This window comes from Magnolia sinica, chromosome 5, assembly GCF_029962835.1.
Source record: "Magnolia sinica isolate HGM2019 chromosome 5, MsV1, whole genome shotgun sequence".
In the NCBI taxonomy this organism is placed as follows: Eukaryota; Viridiplantae; Streptophyta; class Magnoliopsida; order Magnoliales; family Magnoliaceae; genus Magnolia; species Magnolia sinica.
In genome coordinates, this window is record NC_080577.1 from 14664352 (window position 1) to 14680194 (window position 15843).

Below are 15843 nucleotides of genomic sequence, written 5' to 3' on the forward strand. Positions count from 1 at the left end.
GTGTGTACTAACAAGCTAACCCTTAAAAAAAAACAAAAAGAAGGAAAAAAAGCTTATTCTATAAGAGCTTTGCATGGCATATGGTTATCAATTGTTTTCTGTTGTGGGGCTCACCACATGTGAAGGACGGATTGCATACTGATAGCGTAGTAGTGAGGTGGCTACTGACAGTGACATGTGAGCCCCACAGTATATATATGTTTTATTGAAGATGTCAATCTATATTTCTAAATCATTATCGTTCATAGCTCAAAAATAAAAGACATTCAAATCTCAAGTTGACTGCCCTACAAGAAAACAATGCTTATTGAATGCCATCATTAAAAACTTTTTGTGACTCACTGTAATGTTTATTTACCATCCAGCTTGTTGATTAGGTCACACGTTTATGAGTGAAGAAAACGTTAATATCAACTTAATTGATAACTTTTGTGTCCTTTAATAAGCTTTTAATGGCGAGTGTTCAATCACTGCTCTTTGCTGTGCTGTAGTCCATATGAGATTTGGATATGCCTTATTTTTTGCCCCATGTTATAAAATAGTTTGAAAAAAATGGATAGAAGGTGAGGATAGGATACATACATCATGATGGAGCTCATAGAGTACTGTGTAGCCACCTCACTACTGACCCTGTTAGTATGCGATTCATATGACATACAGTCCGTGCATTATGTGTACGTTGATGGGATGCGTTAAAAGTCAGGCCTATGTTACCATTAGGTGGACCACATAATATAAAATAGTGGAAAAACATTTAAAAACCTCCAAATTCTACGGTAGGCATATTTTTTGGTTGTCCACTTGCATGGTGGAGTTACCCAGCTGAACACGTTAGACGTCCACACACCCCGTGGGCTTCACATGAGAAATACCTGTAGTGGCAGAGGAACCGGTTTTCTGTAATAGTCGCATATTGGAGGGTAGAAATATTCCCTGACGCCAGTTTACTGCTAAAGCCTTTTGTAGGAACTTCCTGCCTAGGTGGGGCCCATTGTAATGCTTGTGAGAAATTCACCTGTCCATCTTTTTTGTGAGCTAATTTTAGGAAATGAAACAAAAAAATGAGAAGGATCGGGACTCAAGTGGGCTGTACTAAAGAAAAACGTGGGTAAGTAAATTCCTGCCATTGAAACCTTTGCAGGGCTGCGCTATTCATACTGTTCATAACACCAATCTTAGTGAGATGAACTCAAAACTTCTGCAGCCCCACAAATATTTCCACTACTTACATTCAATCCCCATGTTTTCAGCCCACTTGAGTATTCAATCTAACTCATTTTTGGATCAATGTCCTAAAATGATCTAAAAAAGCAGATGAATAGAGTGGATTTCTCACAAACATCATAATGGCCCTGCCTTCATGTTTTCAGCCCACTTGAGTGTTCAATCTAGCTCATTTTTGGGCCATGCCCTAAAATGATTTTAAAAAACAGATGAATAGAGTGGATTTCTCACAAACATCAAATAAGCCCCACCTAAGTTTTCAGAAAATAAACTTCCTGCCAGAGGCTTCTACAGGAAATCCGCGTCCAGAAACGCCCAATCTAGAAATTTTCTAGAACCTAATCCATCGACAGTGGGGCCCATCTTTCCAACAGTCTTTATCACCCAAACCGAGGGTCCCACTTATACAAAAACGCATGCATCAGGTGTACAATGCCTCTTCGATTAGTTTATTGTACTGGCAATGCCATGGAAAGAAACCAGACACTGATTTTTCTCAATTTGGCGAAGTAGTTGAGTCGTCCAAATCATGGAAACGTCGAAACATTTCTTAAGCTGAAGACTGTCTTGCGTCTGAATTAATTTGAATTTATGACATTGACGGGTTCATCTGTGCGTATAGACTTCTCAATCACGCTACAGCACATGGGATGCATGGCTGATCATTACCGTCGATTTCTGGGCATCAAAATGGATGGTCTACAGGCTAAGAAGTACTGTAACCGGACTATCCTAACCGTCCAAACGATAGATTACATGTTGAATACGGACCATTGCTATTTATAGGTTGTAAATATATCTAATGGATAGGATAATCTGAATTCCCAATTTCGACCCATATGGAATGTTACGTGTAGATTCAACAAATGAAGGAGAGATGTTCACGTCCAACAGGCTGGACGAAAAGTTACTATATATCCACTCCATAGATGACTTTCAATGAAAATAAGCCCCATCCACTCATCAGGTGGACCACACTTCTATTTGATTGTTTATAGCGCCTATACATTATTTTTCTATGATGTAGGACCTGATATATTGATGGAGCTGATTATCACATAAATTAATCATTATGGTGGGGCCAACCTACTGGACGGGTTGGATGTCCCACGCACATGATAAATTAGATGTTATCCACCGGGCAGTAGTAGCTTACAGTCCAAGCAGTTGGACATGAGTATTTCTCCAAATAATGCAAGGGTAGAGATTTGATACTCTACCAGAGTACAACACTTGATACGCAGGCACTCAACAACTATGCAAATTGCGTAGACTAATAACCCAAATTGCATAGAGTCCCTACATTGCAGTCCCCAACTTAGATTAGTGGAGCAATCCTAACCTCTGATTGGCAGACACTTGTTTGTTGAAATATGATCATTGGATATTTTTTCATTTCTGGCCGTTAAATGTCCACTAATCCGATGGTCAGATATTCAAATAAGTGTAATTTCTGGCTAAAGATACATCTAAATCGGACCCATAATTTATACAGCTTAATTTAAATTAATTGTATCTGTCTAATTCAGATTGGCGGACATTTATTGGACATTGAAAAATATCCAAAACGTTATTTTTAGAGGTCAGGATTGATCAACTAACTTAGAGATAGTCTGTTACACAATTTAGTCGGTTTAGTTTGAGTTAATAATGCCACGTGTATCATTTTTAAATGCTTGAGTATCAAGCGTCGTTGTACGCAGCCAGAGTATCAAATAACTCCCTTCTAGGCTTTTTACCAAGTCACAGCACACGATGCAAGAATCCCACCTCACATGGGACTATGGGAGCATATTAGGTGCGGCCCCAGCCTGACCCAAGACGGTACGTCCCTTATCGTGGGGCCCAACCTGATTAATTTATTCTGTATCCACACCGTTCATCCATGTTTTCAGATAATTTTATTATATGATTCCAAAAATGGACCAGATCCAAATCTCATGTGGACCATATTATAGAAAACAGTGGTGATTGAATACTCCACCATTAAAATCTTCCTAGCGCCCACAGTAATGTTTATTTTCCATCGAAACTGTTGATGAAGTTACACAAACCTAGATGAAGGGAAAAAGTAAATATCAGTTTGATCCAAAACTTATATCACCCGTAATAAGTTTTTAATGGGCAGTCACTACTGTTTACCATGATATGGTCCACCCAAGATATGGATTAGTTCATTTTTAGGGTCATGCGCTGAAATGATGTGAAAAACAGATGGACGGTGTAGATATAGGATACATACATCAATGTAGGCCCCACATTAAGGGCCACACCATCTTTGGAGAGGTCCAGGCCGCACCAAATCCTCTCCGATCTACATGCATGACTTTGTTACTCAATATTTAAGTATTACTTTAGTAGTACTATGGATTCGTGAATGAAGAGCCAGACTCCTGCTTTAGCTCTGCATCATATAAGAAATGGTGGTGACTTATCCTCCTCCCATGTCTCACAGACGTACAGCTCTGCAGATCATCCAGTATATCATTAAAATCACACTGACTAAGCCATCACTACTTTCAATTGATGGGTATAAATGGACGGTTAATGGTAAGACAGTGAGTGATCAAAATTCGGAAGGAGAAATATGGATTAATGTTATCTTCTTAATGTTGGACATAAATCAAGCACGTTTCTAATACAGATGGACATCGGTTCGATAAGTTAAAATTTTGTCAAAAATTTAAGGTTGATTGCTGGAGAGATCAAAAGTCCTGTTTAACTAGTTAAGTTAGAATATCAAAATTTACAAATTTTTTTATTTTAATCTATGGACGTTTTTAGCCCGTTTAATTGTTCAACAATATGCCAATACATGATGGGAGTTTATACTTTTTTTATAATTTATTTCCTTATTTAATTAGTACTCATTTAATTATATTTTAAATTTTATTGATAATATTATTTAAGTATGCTAAAGTTGTTTATTTAAAGAATTTATGAATCTATTGATAAAATGTTAATTTTTAAAAAATATATATATTTCTAATAAATTTAAGAATTTTCTCTTATAGATTCAAAAAACCATTTTGAGCTTATTTATCCATTCAGAAAGATGGAGATGAAAATCATCACATCCTTCCCTGCATCGCTTCACGGTGTAGTTTTTCGGCTATAAGCCAATGGCCTAGTAATTTGAGTGGTCCAGATTCCCTTGCGATATGCCATGTGTACGGTTGTAGAATCACCACCGTTTTCTAAATGGTGTTGAACTAGCACATGAGCTTAGAGTAGCCCTTTAAGGAAAAGAAAAGACAGGCAAAAGGTTGAAATTAAGCCAAGAGATGCCAGCATTGTAACCCCTTCCATCTTTCGGCCGCGGATTGCCCGGAAAATCTGTCACGTGGGATATTCCTTGTGACATTACTCTTTGGGCCCACTGTGATGTACGTGTTTTATCCACGCCGTCCATCCATTTTTTTAAGATCATCTTATGGCATGAGCCTGAAATGAGTCAGATCCAAAGCTCAAGTGGACCACACCAGGAAACAGTGAGGATAGTGACACCCACCGTTGAAACCTTAATAGCGCACTCCATGATTTTTATTTGATATCCAACATGTTCATAAGGTCATACAGACCGGGATGAAGGGAAAACACAAATATCAGCTTGATCCAAAACTTCATTCGCCCGCAAGAAGTTTTCAACGGTAGGCGTTAAATCCTCATTGTTTCGTTTGCTGTGGTCCAATTGAACTTTGGATCTGCCTCATTTTGGCCCACATACTCTAAAATGATATGGAAAAACGGATGGACGGCGGGGATAAAACAAATACATCACGTAGGACCCCACAGCGACCCCTGGTGACCAGGTCTCTAGGCCAACCGCGTCCCCATCTTTCCCAACAAGCCGATGGCGATGCTGATGATGGGGTAGGTAGATTTTCCTTCCCCCGCAACCTTGTTTGTTTTGAATCTCTTTCACCGCTTTTCTTTCCCAGCATCAAAACCCAACTCTCTCTCTCTCTCTCTCTCTCTCTCTCTCTCTCTCTCTCTCTTAAGTACACTGCCTTTAGATCTCTTTAACATTTAAAGGGATTGTTTGGGTGCCTTACTTGTGTCTTTTGGGTACCTCATTCGGAGTAAGTACTTAGATTGAGTGTCCAAGTAGCTAAGTCCATTATCTCATTTGGGTACTTTAGATTTCAGTGTCTGATGACACATGATTTGATTTGGGTTCCTTGATTTACAAGTGCAAACATGTTTTTGGCCCCAAGAACTGATCTGGGTCTTCTTCATTTTGGTCACTGATGAAGAAATCTTTCCATGATTTTGAGCCGAAGTGGTACAAAGGCCTCATCTGGTTGGTAGACGCCATTTATACTTCCTTTCTGTAAGGTTACATATCTGCTGCTAGCGGCATTTTGGTCATTCTAGAAAACATGGTTGCAGGCAATGGGCTGCTTTTCCCTGTTCTTGGCTTTGCATCCTGTATTGCATTCATTTACATGTCTGTGGGGGATTTGAGGTTTCATTTCCAGCAACCTAAGTATGGGTTTGTGGAGAGGAATGGGACCCAGTTCTTTTTAGATGGGAAGGCTTTCTATGTGAACGGTTGGAATTCCTACTGGCTGATGGACCAAGCTGTGGAGGATTTCAGCAGGCCCAGGGTCAGGGCCATGCTTCAAGCTGGTGAAAAGATGGGTCTCTCTGTTTGTAGGACTTGGGGTTTCAATGATGGGGCGTACAATGCTCTTCAGATCTCACCCGGTCGATTCGATGAGCGTGTCTTCAAGGTATGGAATTTGAATTCAGTTTTTCCCCCTTTCTGTGATTGCTTGTAGTTTGAATTTGAATGCGATTTGGGCTTTTAGGGTTTCAAAGTGTATTGGGAAATTAGAACTCGAAATGGTTGTTGCAGATTCTTTTACTGTCTATATGGAGGTTGTTTTTTGAATTGTTTGATGCTTTTGAGTGGAAATTGTACATGAATGGTATGGAATGTGATTTATCTAATTTTAGTTTTGTGCTGTTTCTCGGACCATACAAATGGGAAAGGAAAATTCATTGTGCGAGAATAAGACGATGGACGGGGATTATTTAATGAAATTATTTAAAAGGAAAGAGAAATACTAAAATGCTGATTGGTATAGCGTGAATCTGTATATGTTTTTAGACAGACATATTATTATTTTAATTTTTTAATTTTAAAATTTTTTTTTTTTGTTTTAATACACGCACTCACACCACAGTGGATTTTCACCACAATGGGTACTCGAACCCATAACCTCGTGTTGAAACTCTCGTGAGTCAACCACTAAGGCATGAGTAAGCTCAATGAGTGTTTTCCTGTGGATTTGTTTTGCCTTATTTACATCTTGTTCATAAGTAAATCTCTATGCCTGGAATTCCCGTATTTTTTTATTTTTCATTTTTCGCAATATCGGGCATTTATTTTATTTTTTATGTTCGGGTTTTCATTGTTCGTATCAGATTCATCATTATATAAGTCATCCATCAATCCTCACAGGAATTCTCATTGATCTGAATCTTGCAAATAAAAGACTTGCCTCGTGAAGACCTGCAGTTCACTTTGATTTTCATATCTTTTTACTTCGCAATGTTTCTGTGTTAACATATGGATGCCATATTTCTATGTTTGTGTAGTTGTGTGTTTGTAAATATTTATGGGTAATACATGTATAAAGTATCATCGTCTTTAATATGTTTTAGAGGGGTAGGTTGCAGATTATTTCTAAAGTATCATCATCTTTAATATGTTTTAGAGGGGTATGTTGAAGGTTATTTCCATACAATTGCCTAAGATTACTAAGCCAACTTCAAATTTCGGTGATCAAGATCCTTTTACATTTGTACCACTTGATTTTTATTATTCTTTTTTGCCCCTCTGGTTTGCATTTTGATAACTGAAAATAAAAATAAAAATGGCAGGCGTTGGATTGGGTTATTGCGGAAGCACGGCAACATGGCATCAGGTTGATTTTTAGCTTAGTCAATAACTTGCAACAATTTGGTGGGAAGACTCAGTATGTCAAGTGGGCATTGGATGAGGGCATTGGTTTGAGTTCTTCTAACGACTCGTTCTTCTTCGATCCATCCATTCGCCAGCATTTCAAGACTTACCTGAAGGTGGGTTCAATTTGTTCTAAATAGAATGTTTCTTAATAATCATATTCTCGTATTGGGATTAGTTTCATTACGAAAATATAGGACCTTTATTGTATTCTTAGGCTAGGTTTGGATGCACTATTTGATCAGATTGCAATAATTAATTTGATAGAGAAGAAGAGACTAAAGTGTTAACTACCTTAGCATTCATGATGAGACTAGCCTCAGTTTGCCAATTTGGAGCTTAGTTACTCTAATCTGAAATGAATACCAACGAGGGTAATCATTTTTACCTTATTGAACCGATTATTGCAATTCAATTCAATAGTGCATCCAAACAGAGGACTGTGCTCTGTTGTCTGTAGAAATAGATCGATCAAAAGCATGGTAAAAAAAGGAATGGAGAATTTGCTACGTCCAAGTTAGTGTAGTTGGTTCTTGTGAATTCTGTTTCTTTTACAGACTCATTAGAATTTAGAACTTTAATTGCATAAATCATAATCTAATTGACAGGTAATTTCACTCTCAATACTGGAAACATCCATTTATCTTTTGTCGTTTACTCTTCATTAAACCAAGTATTCACAATTTGATCACTTCTACATCCAAACACAGCCTCTTGAAATATGAATTAGCAGTTCTACCATCTGACCTTTTATCTACTTGAATTTGCAATGTCTTACAGAAAGTATTGACGAGGAAAAACAGTATCACCGGCATTGAGTACCGAAATGACCCTACCATCTTTGCATGGGAGTTAATTAATGAACCCCGCTGTACATCTGATGCTTCAGGCGATACTCTTCAAGTAAGTCTTCTTACCATACATCTAATGCAGCCCATATAAATGCTTCAAACTTAATGGTAGACTCTCACATTATCTGATTAATTGAAAGTGCGGACTGAAAATGAAATGATGTGAATTTATATGCAATTCTCTTTGGTCAGATGTGGGTCCCTTATGCAATTTTAGCAGATAATTATTATTACATTGATGTGGGCAAAAAATAAAATAAAATCAGCTATTCCAGTAAATGTTGTTGATGGAAATATGCGTTTTTCTAATCTGTCAGTATATTTGAAGAATTGCAGGATTGGATTGAAGAAATGGCGGGATTTGTAAAATCAATCGACAAAAACCATCTATTGACAGTTGGACTTGAAGGGTTTTATGGCCCAACTAGCCCGGGGAAGTTGAGTGCGAACCCTGGAGAATGGGCAAGTGCAGTCGGAACTGATTTCATTCGCAACAACAAAATCTCAAGCATTGATTTCGCCTCTGTTCATGTCTATCCTGATCACTGGTAAACACTGAATTGCACCCAACTTCTGACGCAGGGGAGGACATGAGGTCGAGCACCGTCTTCCTCAAGAGGATAACTATTCCAAATCCACGGAACTTCTCTGGACTCCTCACAGAGACTTCTCGAATCCACAAGGAAAGAAAGCAGAAAATAGAAATAAATTCGAAATTAATTGATGAATAATTAAAAACGAGTTCACAACCCTTTAAATAAGGGTACCAAGCAATGGGAAAGAAATCAGAATCAAACTACAACTCAAACTCCTAGAATCCGCGACTTAATATAAATAGTAAACTTACTATTTATAGACGGTCGTGTTGTCTACTAGTGCGCAAGGTTTTTGGCCAAAAATAGTAAGTGTCCTATTTGGCTTCACCAAACCGTTCTCCTAATTATTCTAAGCTCTTTTCACGTTGGGCGCAACTCGTAAAGCCTGACGGATGAAGAGTTATAATCAAACTAAAACTTACTATTTATAGTAAAAACAGAATTAAAACAGGGAAACGACCATCGATCAAGGGGTTTTTCGCAATTCCGGGCTGCGCAACCCGGCGTAGCGGGGTTGGTTGGCTAAAGTAGCTCGTTCTACCCCAAAATCATATATTTTACATCAGATAACTCATTCCGGATTGCGAGATACGCCCGATCTAAGGTCCGATGGTCCGGATCACTTCTGTTGTCGACCGGGCCTTTTCTGATCCATCTTGGCCATGAAACTGTCCGCGACCCGCTCTACATCAACTTCTTTTGGCATTTTGAAGTCTGCAACACTTCCACTTTCTTGCATGGCATCATGCACTCTTTCGGATTAGTGCTGCTAATCTAAGATCAAATTCCACAGCAGAATCAACTTCATTCTTCTTTTTGCAGGATTATGGATCAAGAACTCGAAGACCAACTTAGATTCGTCTACAAATGGGTGAATTCTCACATCGACGATGGAGACAGAGAACTTGGAAAGCCTGTCTTGTTTGCAGAATTCGGGCTGTCAAACAAAAACAAGAACTTCAAACCATCTCATCGTGATACATTTTACAGATCTGTTTACGACATAATCTACAAGTCAGCGAGGAAACACAGATCTGGGGCTGGGGCCTTTCCTTGGCAATTCATGGTTGGAGGTATGGAAGAGTACAATGACGATAACGGTATCATCCCATGGGAGAGGCCATCCATGTATACACTCATAACAGAACAGTCATGTCGGTTGGCAGCGCTCCAACATGGGCAAGATCGGTCAAAGGGGAGCTCAGAAGAAGTATGTTAATGGGATTTATGTCTCCTCTTTTTTTCTTCTTTTTTTCTTTTCTTCTTCTTTATTTTTTTTGTTTAAATTCAATTTCTCATTCGAGCCTTCTTTGATGGCTTGGAGTGTTTAATTCTCTTTTGTCATATGAATTTATATACTCAGAGAGAAATGAATGATGTAAAATGAAAGTATTCAATTCATGCATATTGCTTATGCAGGCCTCAGGAATGGTACCTTTTGTTTCTCTGATGTGGGGAGCAGATGCTACTGTCCTCCTGATTGGTCCATCTGAAAATGGCCCATGATTGAAAATAATAAACCAAGCGGATGATCACAGCCATCAGACTTTCCTGTTGAATGTTGATCTTTAACCATGTTTGATTTTCGCCATCCATTTGAAGGCCATTTGTTTGTATGGCTCTCTATACGTTTGGTATGGTTTTCAACAGTGGGCCATCCACTGATAGAACCGACTAGATGGACAGTCGGGATGCACCGGATCAACTGCCACCTGTTTGAGCCAAGTCATACTGCATGGGTCGGGGCAACTCGGACAAGGTAGGGAGGGCCGAGTTGAGCTTTGTTTCTAAGTCTGGAGGATGGGGACCATGGTTCAATATCCAAACCATTAATTTGCTGATTCACATATTGAAATACTGAAATATGGAAACATTCTACACTCAATTAGGAAAATTTCCCAATACTTGCAGTTGGGATATTCCAACCTCGAAATTGTTTGGACTGAAGTTGTGGATATAATTGTCACTGCTATTTCAATCTCGATCATGTGATTAGTGTGGGCATGATAGAATTGAATGTGCTGCTCAATTTAAATTGAACAACTTATGACCCGAAGCACCAATCTCGGCAAATAAGTTGAAAATCAATGGTATGATTGAGATCGGTTGTCTATTCATGCATGGTGTTACTTGAGATGATCATGCAATAGTTAAAGTGTGGGATTCATCCCTGAAAATGGATCACACTTCTACATTCTATACGAAGTGACTTTTTCTCTTCAGTACAGATAAAATAAAAATGAAATTTTTACAATCAGCCATTAAAAACAATTGCAAAACACATCTTTGGATGGAGAACTTTACTCGATACTTAAAATGAATCCATCGTATGAGTATAGACTCGAATTACAATTAAGGTTAACAGGTATTTGAGTACTGCTATGGATTACACTAAGGAACATAAATGAACATAAATGATTACACTAAAGAGTATAAATAACTGATAATTTAAAAGATAGATTTGATTTGATTTGACTAGTGTGAGACCCCATTCTTCTCCTGATTTCTATTGCTATTTATAGCCTTGAACTAATCCTCTAGATGCTTCTCACGTTTTGGCTATTACTTTAATCATTTTAGTACTATTGAATCCCTAGAACCTCTTCCTTTTTTAGCTTGCTACTTGTACCATTAACCACTCCAAGCCTGATTGCTGACTTGACCATGTTTTGCTCAGCCACTACTCTTTATGGATAACGTGGTATCACTCGATAGACACCAACTGTATACAAGTAAAATCCTCAGGCATCAAAATAAATTTTAGATACACTACACAAATTTTAGATACACTACACGTCTTGAGCGGCATTAAAGGTCTCTCTTTAATTAATTTCCAAAGAAATAGACAAAAATAGAGTACAACAATGACACACAACGGCCCCACTTTCCAGAATTAAAAACCTGAGCACATTGCACAATTCTGGCCTGAAGTCTCGCTCTGGTCCACTCGGCCTCATTTAAGCCAAATCACCCGAGGCAATAAAGACTCGCCCATATTAGCTCGAGTCAGTCCCAGTGAACTCAAGAGTTTTAAGACTCGTGATATCGACCAGCATGATCAGGACTTGGTTAGAGTAGACATCTATACATTCTCAATATAAAACTTTTATTACCTTTTTTATCCAGCCATGTAACTTGTGCGGGTTGGGCTGGGTTGAGGTTCAACCCAAGCCCAACCAACATCCAGGGTACCCAACCCGAATTCCAACTTGAGGTGCCGGACCCAAACCTGCCTGAAATTCTCTATACTTCATCCAACCCGACTAAATACATGGGATTTTCCCAACCCGTAGTTGCTCAACCTGAATTCAAATTAGGTTGGCATTTACCAAGCCGTGGACCTTGACAACCTGACTCAAACTCGGGTTGGGCCAATCCGGTTTAGGTTGACCCAAACCCAAGTTTAAGCCCTAAATGAACATTAAGAGTAGATAAGCATTGTCTCGGTTCCCTAAAATTAACAATCTAGATTGCAAATAACCCATAATCAGAATAGTATGATGTGAAATAGATCTAGAATCGAAGAAACATTGGCTTAAATCATCAATTAGCAGCTTCAACCTAATGATACCAATCTACTCACAATTAGAGTTGGGAAATGTCTTTTAACTAATGTTAAAATACCTTCATATATATTAATATGTTATCCTATAACGGCACCAATTTTATAGAAAGTGGTTGTTTGACATGATATCAGAGAGAAATGTCCAGTCTTCAAATCCCAAGAATAGAAAATATATCAGCCTAATTTTCCTGCTGCCTCTAAAAATCAGGCAGATATCAGTGGATATGACTCAGTGCAATTGATCTTGAGCGGGTCACTGATAATTTCATGGCCTACCATATATGATTTTGGGTAGGACTCACTGATAATTTCATGGCCTACCATATATGATTTTGGGTAGGACGAGCTACTTTAGCCACCTCACTGTGTTACGTTGGGTTGCGCACACAGAATTTGCGAAATACCATTAGATCGACGGCCGAATAGTTAGGAGAACCTCATGATTCGGCCAAATAGGACCATAACTATTTTTGGCTGAAAACCATGTGCAGTAGTAGGAATCATGACTGTCTATAAATAGTAAGTCTACTATTTACAGTAACTAGGAGTTTTAGTTGTAGTTTAATTCTGAAACTTCTCCTTAGGGTTTTTAGCCTTATTAAAAGAGTTGTAATCTTATTTTTCATTATCAATAAAATTATTTCAAGAAGTTCCGTGGATTCGGAGCAGTTATCCCCTGAGGAAGATGGTGCTCGACCTCCTTCCTTCCGTGTGTCAGCAATGGTGTGGCCCACCCAACAAGTGGGTCAGCCTGATTTTCAAAATTTTCATGATCTGAAAATGTATTGTAATAAAAAAACTGCACCATTATGCTAATAGAAGTTCATTAAGCAACACAAATACTATGTGGGAAAGCCACACATTGCTTATCCCAACATTAGTAGATACATAGAAACTAACACAACCAGTTTATTCACCACACCATTATTACATGTTTGAGCCTGTGTTTTTATGTTGAATGGCGGTGATCAGTGGCCACATTTGCAATCCACACAACTGCAGCTCGCCCCGCACTTGCATTTCCCATCGTTCTCAGCTGCCGGAGCGACCTCAACCACCTCCTCGGTGTACCTGCAGACACACCATTACTCAGAATCATGTATTGAATTTTCTGGGCTGATCTCAAACGTAGGTTTGCTACTTGGGCTGCAATTTGTGATACGAACGGCCACTTGCCATTTTTGTACTATGGTGATGAGTGGGCCCCAGCACCTACTAAGGAGGTACGGATCCCACCAATCGGGTCTGTAGTTGGAGTGGTGGCAACCAGACGGGCCAGATTCGGGCTCAGGACTGTTGATGGAGGCCCATGCTTTTGTATGGGCTTGATTTTGAACCCCCGTTAATTGGAGGATCGGGCCTACGCGCATTTATGTGGACGCGGATTAGCTACTGACAGGTTGAGTAGCGAGACTCGCTACTGAAGTGACGTCACCAAGTTCCGTGTGGCCCACCATGATGTATGTGTTGTATCCACACCGTCCATACATTTGGAGAGATCATTTTAGAGCATGATCCAAAGAATGAGGCAGATCCGAGGCTGGAGTTGAGCCCACCACAAAAAACAGAGGGGAGAGTGACACCCACCGTTGAAACCTTCCTAAGGTCCACCATGATGTTTATTTGAGATCCAAACTGTTCATATGTTAACTCAGACGTGAAAGAAGGAAAAACACAAATATCAGGTTGATCGAAAACTTTTGTGGTCCTTAGAACTTTTTAATGGTGGGCGTCACTCTGGTCCACTCGAGCTTTGGATCTGAATCATTCTTTGGATCATGTCCTAATATGGTCTCTCCAAATGGATGAACGGTGTGGATACAAAATATACGTCATGGTGGGGCCCACAGCACTTGGTGACGTCATTTCAGTAGCGAGTCTCGCTACTCAACCTGTCAGTAGCTAATCCGTGTCCTGTGTTTAATGGGCGATTCCCGGGTCTGAATTTTGGCCCGTTAATAATCGGGTTGGACAACGGATGACCTTGACCCGACACAGACACGGTTCGTTACCACATCTGGACCGGGCAGTGTATCTCCAACTATCATCTAGTACTGTGATCCTCTACAACACCTGTTGTAGGCAGCAAGTACAACACCCGAGCTCTGTGGGTTCCACTGTGAGATGTGTATGTTATCCACTCCGTCCATCAGTTATATCACCTCATGTTCACCGTAGAAAAAAAAAACACAAGATCGAAACTCAGGTGTACCACACCACGAGAACAAAATAAAATAAGCCCCAAAACTCTAAATTCATGCGTGTGGCCCACTTAATATTTAGATCAGTCTTATTTGTGGGATATCTCTTCATCTTACTCCGCTCAGCAATGAATACGGATTGGATATCATATGAACAGTGATCCCATGAAGATTTCTATGGTGAGCTTTCCCATCCCTCCGTTCCCTGTGGTGTGGCCCACTTGGGTCTTGTATCAGCCTGATTTTTGGACCCAGCATATGGGTCCCTTTAGGTTCAATGATCCAGACCATTTATCTTTTAGGCTGCATCATGGACGGACCACGAATTAAAAATCTCTTATATGATCCATCCATGGTGTGGTTAACCTTGGATTTAAAGACCGAAATACCCTTATAAGACCAAGACATCCAGGTATGTCGGTTTCGTCGACCAGGGGCACTTTGGTCTTTACAACACGCGTTTACGTAAAAACCTGGAATTTCATGTGGAACTTTGAACGAGCGATGTACCTGGTCCTGGTCTCAACCGTCACGACTTCGACGCCGTAGGAGTTTCCCTTCTTCCTGTAATATTACCAATCATTATAAAAAAATTAAATAAAATAAAGAGCATAAATACAAGATGTACGGTTCTGATGAAAGAGTAGGCCACGTGGGGCGGTCTATATTTGCCCATACTGAATAGAGACCGTTAAGTTTCTTTGAAGGCCACTGATTAGATGGATGAGATGATCCCATGTGTAATTTTGTTTCATTTCCACCATGGTAGGTCGAGTAGATAGATGGTCCTAAAGAATCATACTGCCACATGTACGGTCCAGAGAAGCCTCTACCACAGTTCCGGTTTGCAGGGTCCAATTAAAAGACTTCCCGCCAACGTATCACTCATGTGCGATATCCAAGCCCTGCAAACGATGGCTCCCACAAATGAATCCTGACCACTCATCAGGTGGGACGCATCGTCAGCATCAATGGATGGCCCTGCATGCAGGTGGCTGTAGATGAGAGAGAGAGAGTACTTACACGCACTGGCTCTTGTCGGCACAGTCGCAGTTGCCGCAGGTCGACATTGTAGAGTTATGGAAGGAAAGAGTAACTACTGATAGATGGAGGGAGACTGGGAAGAAAGTTCGATACAACTCGCTGTGGTGGGAGAGTATTCAAGGGCTTCTCTTATTTATAGATACCTCGCGGCTCTTACATGGGCCCACCACTTCTATGGTAGCCATCCAAAAGGAATCTCCATAGTGGAGACTGTGGCTGGATATCAGCCTCTCCTGTCATATCATTTTCCTTTTTCCTGGATGGCTGAAAATATACGGAAGCGAATGGCGTGCTGAGTAGCTCATACGCAATCGCGTACACAGTAAACTCCGTGGGACCTTTGACAGCCACCTGATATCATTGTAAAAATCTCGTGCTAGTGGTTGAG

The 15843-nt window shown here is 39.8% G+C and overlaps 1 protein-coding gene and 1 long non-coding RNA gene across 2 annotated transcripts; one reads left to right on the forward strand and one right to left on the reverse strand.

Annotated features, from left to right (window-relative positions):
• Positions 1-5199: 5199 nt before the first annotated feature.
• Positions 5200-10070, forward strand: LOC131245520 (mannan endo-1,4-beta-mannosidase 2-like). Its single transcript, XM_058245046.1, has 5 exons — positions 5200-5960; positions 7117-7314; positions 7979-8101; positions 8386-8597; positions 9468-10070. Exons 1-5 carry the CDS (start codon positions 5607-5609, stop codon positions 9862-9864), a joined length of 1284 nt encoding a protein of 427 aa, XP_058101029.1. The 5' UTR covers positions 5200-5606; the 3' UTR covers positions 9865-10070.
• A 2947-nt stretch (positions 10071-13017) lies between these two features.
• Positions 13018-15591, reverse strand: LOC131245521 (uncharacterized). Its single transcript, XR_009170898.1, has 3 exons — positions 15435-15591; positions 14922-14975; positions 13018-13281 (listed from the first exon to the last, which is right to left on the reverse strand). It is a non-coding gene; the product is annotated as an uncharacterized LOC131245521 (long non-coding RNA).
• Between the last annotated feature and the right edge of the window lie 252 nt (positions 15592-15843).

Bases quoted from the DNA above. Each gene is read 5' to 3' on its own strand.
- LOC131245520 (XM_058245046.1), top strand. From the start codon at position 5,607: ATGGTTGCAGGCAATGGGCTGCTTTTCCCTGTTCTTGGCTTTGCATCC. The intron at 7,315-7,978 runs GTGGGTTCAATT...AATGTCTTACAG, and splicing joins ATTTCAAGACTTACCTGAAG to AAAGTATTGACGAGGAAAAA. The intron at 8,598-9,467 runs GTAAACACTGAA...TTCTTTTTGCAG, and splicing joins CATGTCTATCCTGATCACTG to GATTATGGATCAAGAACTCG.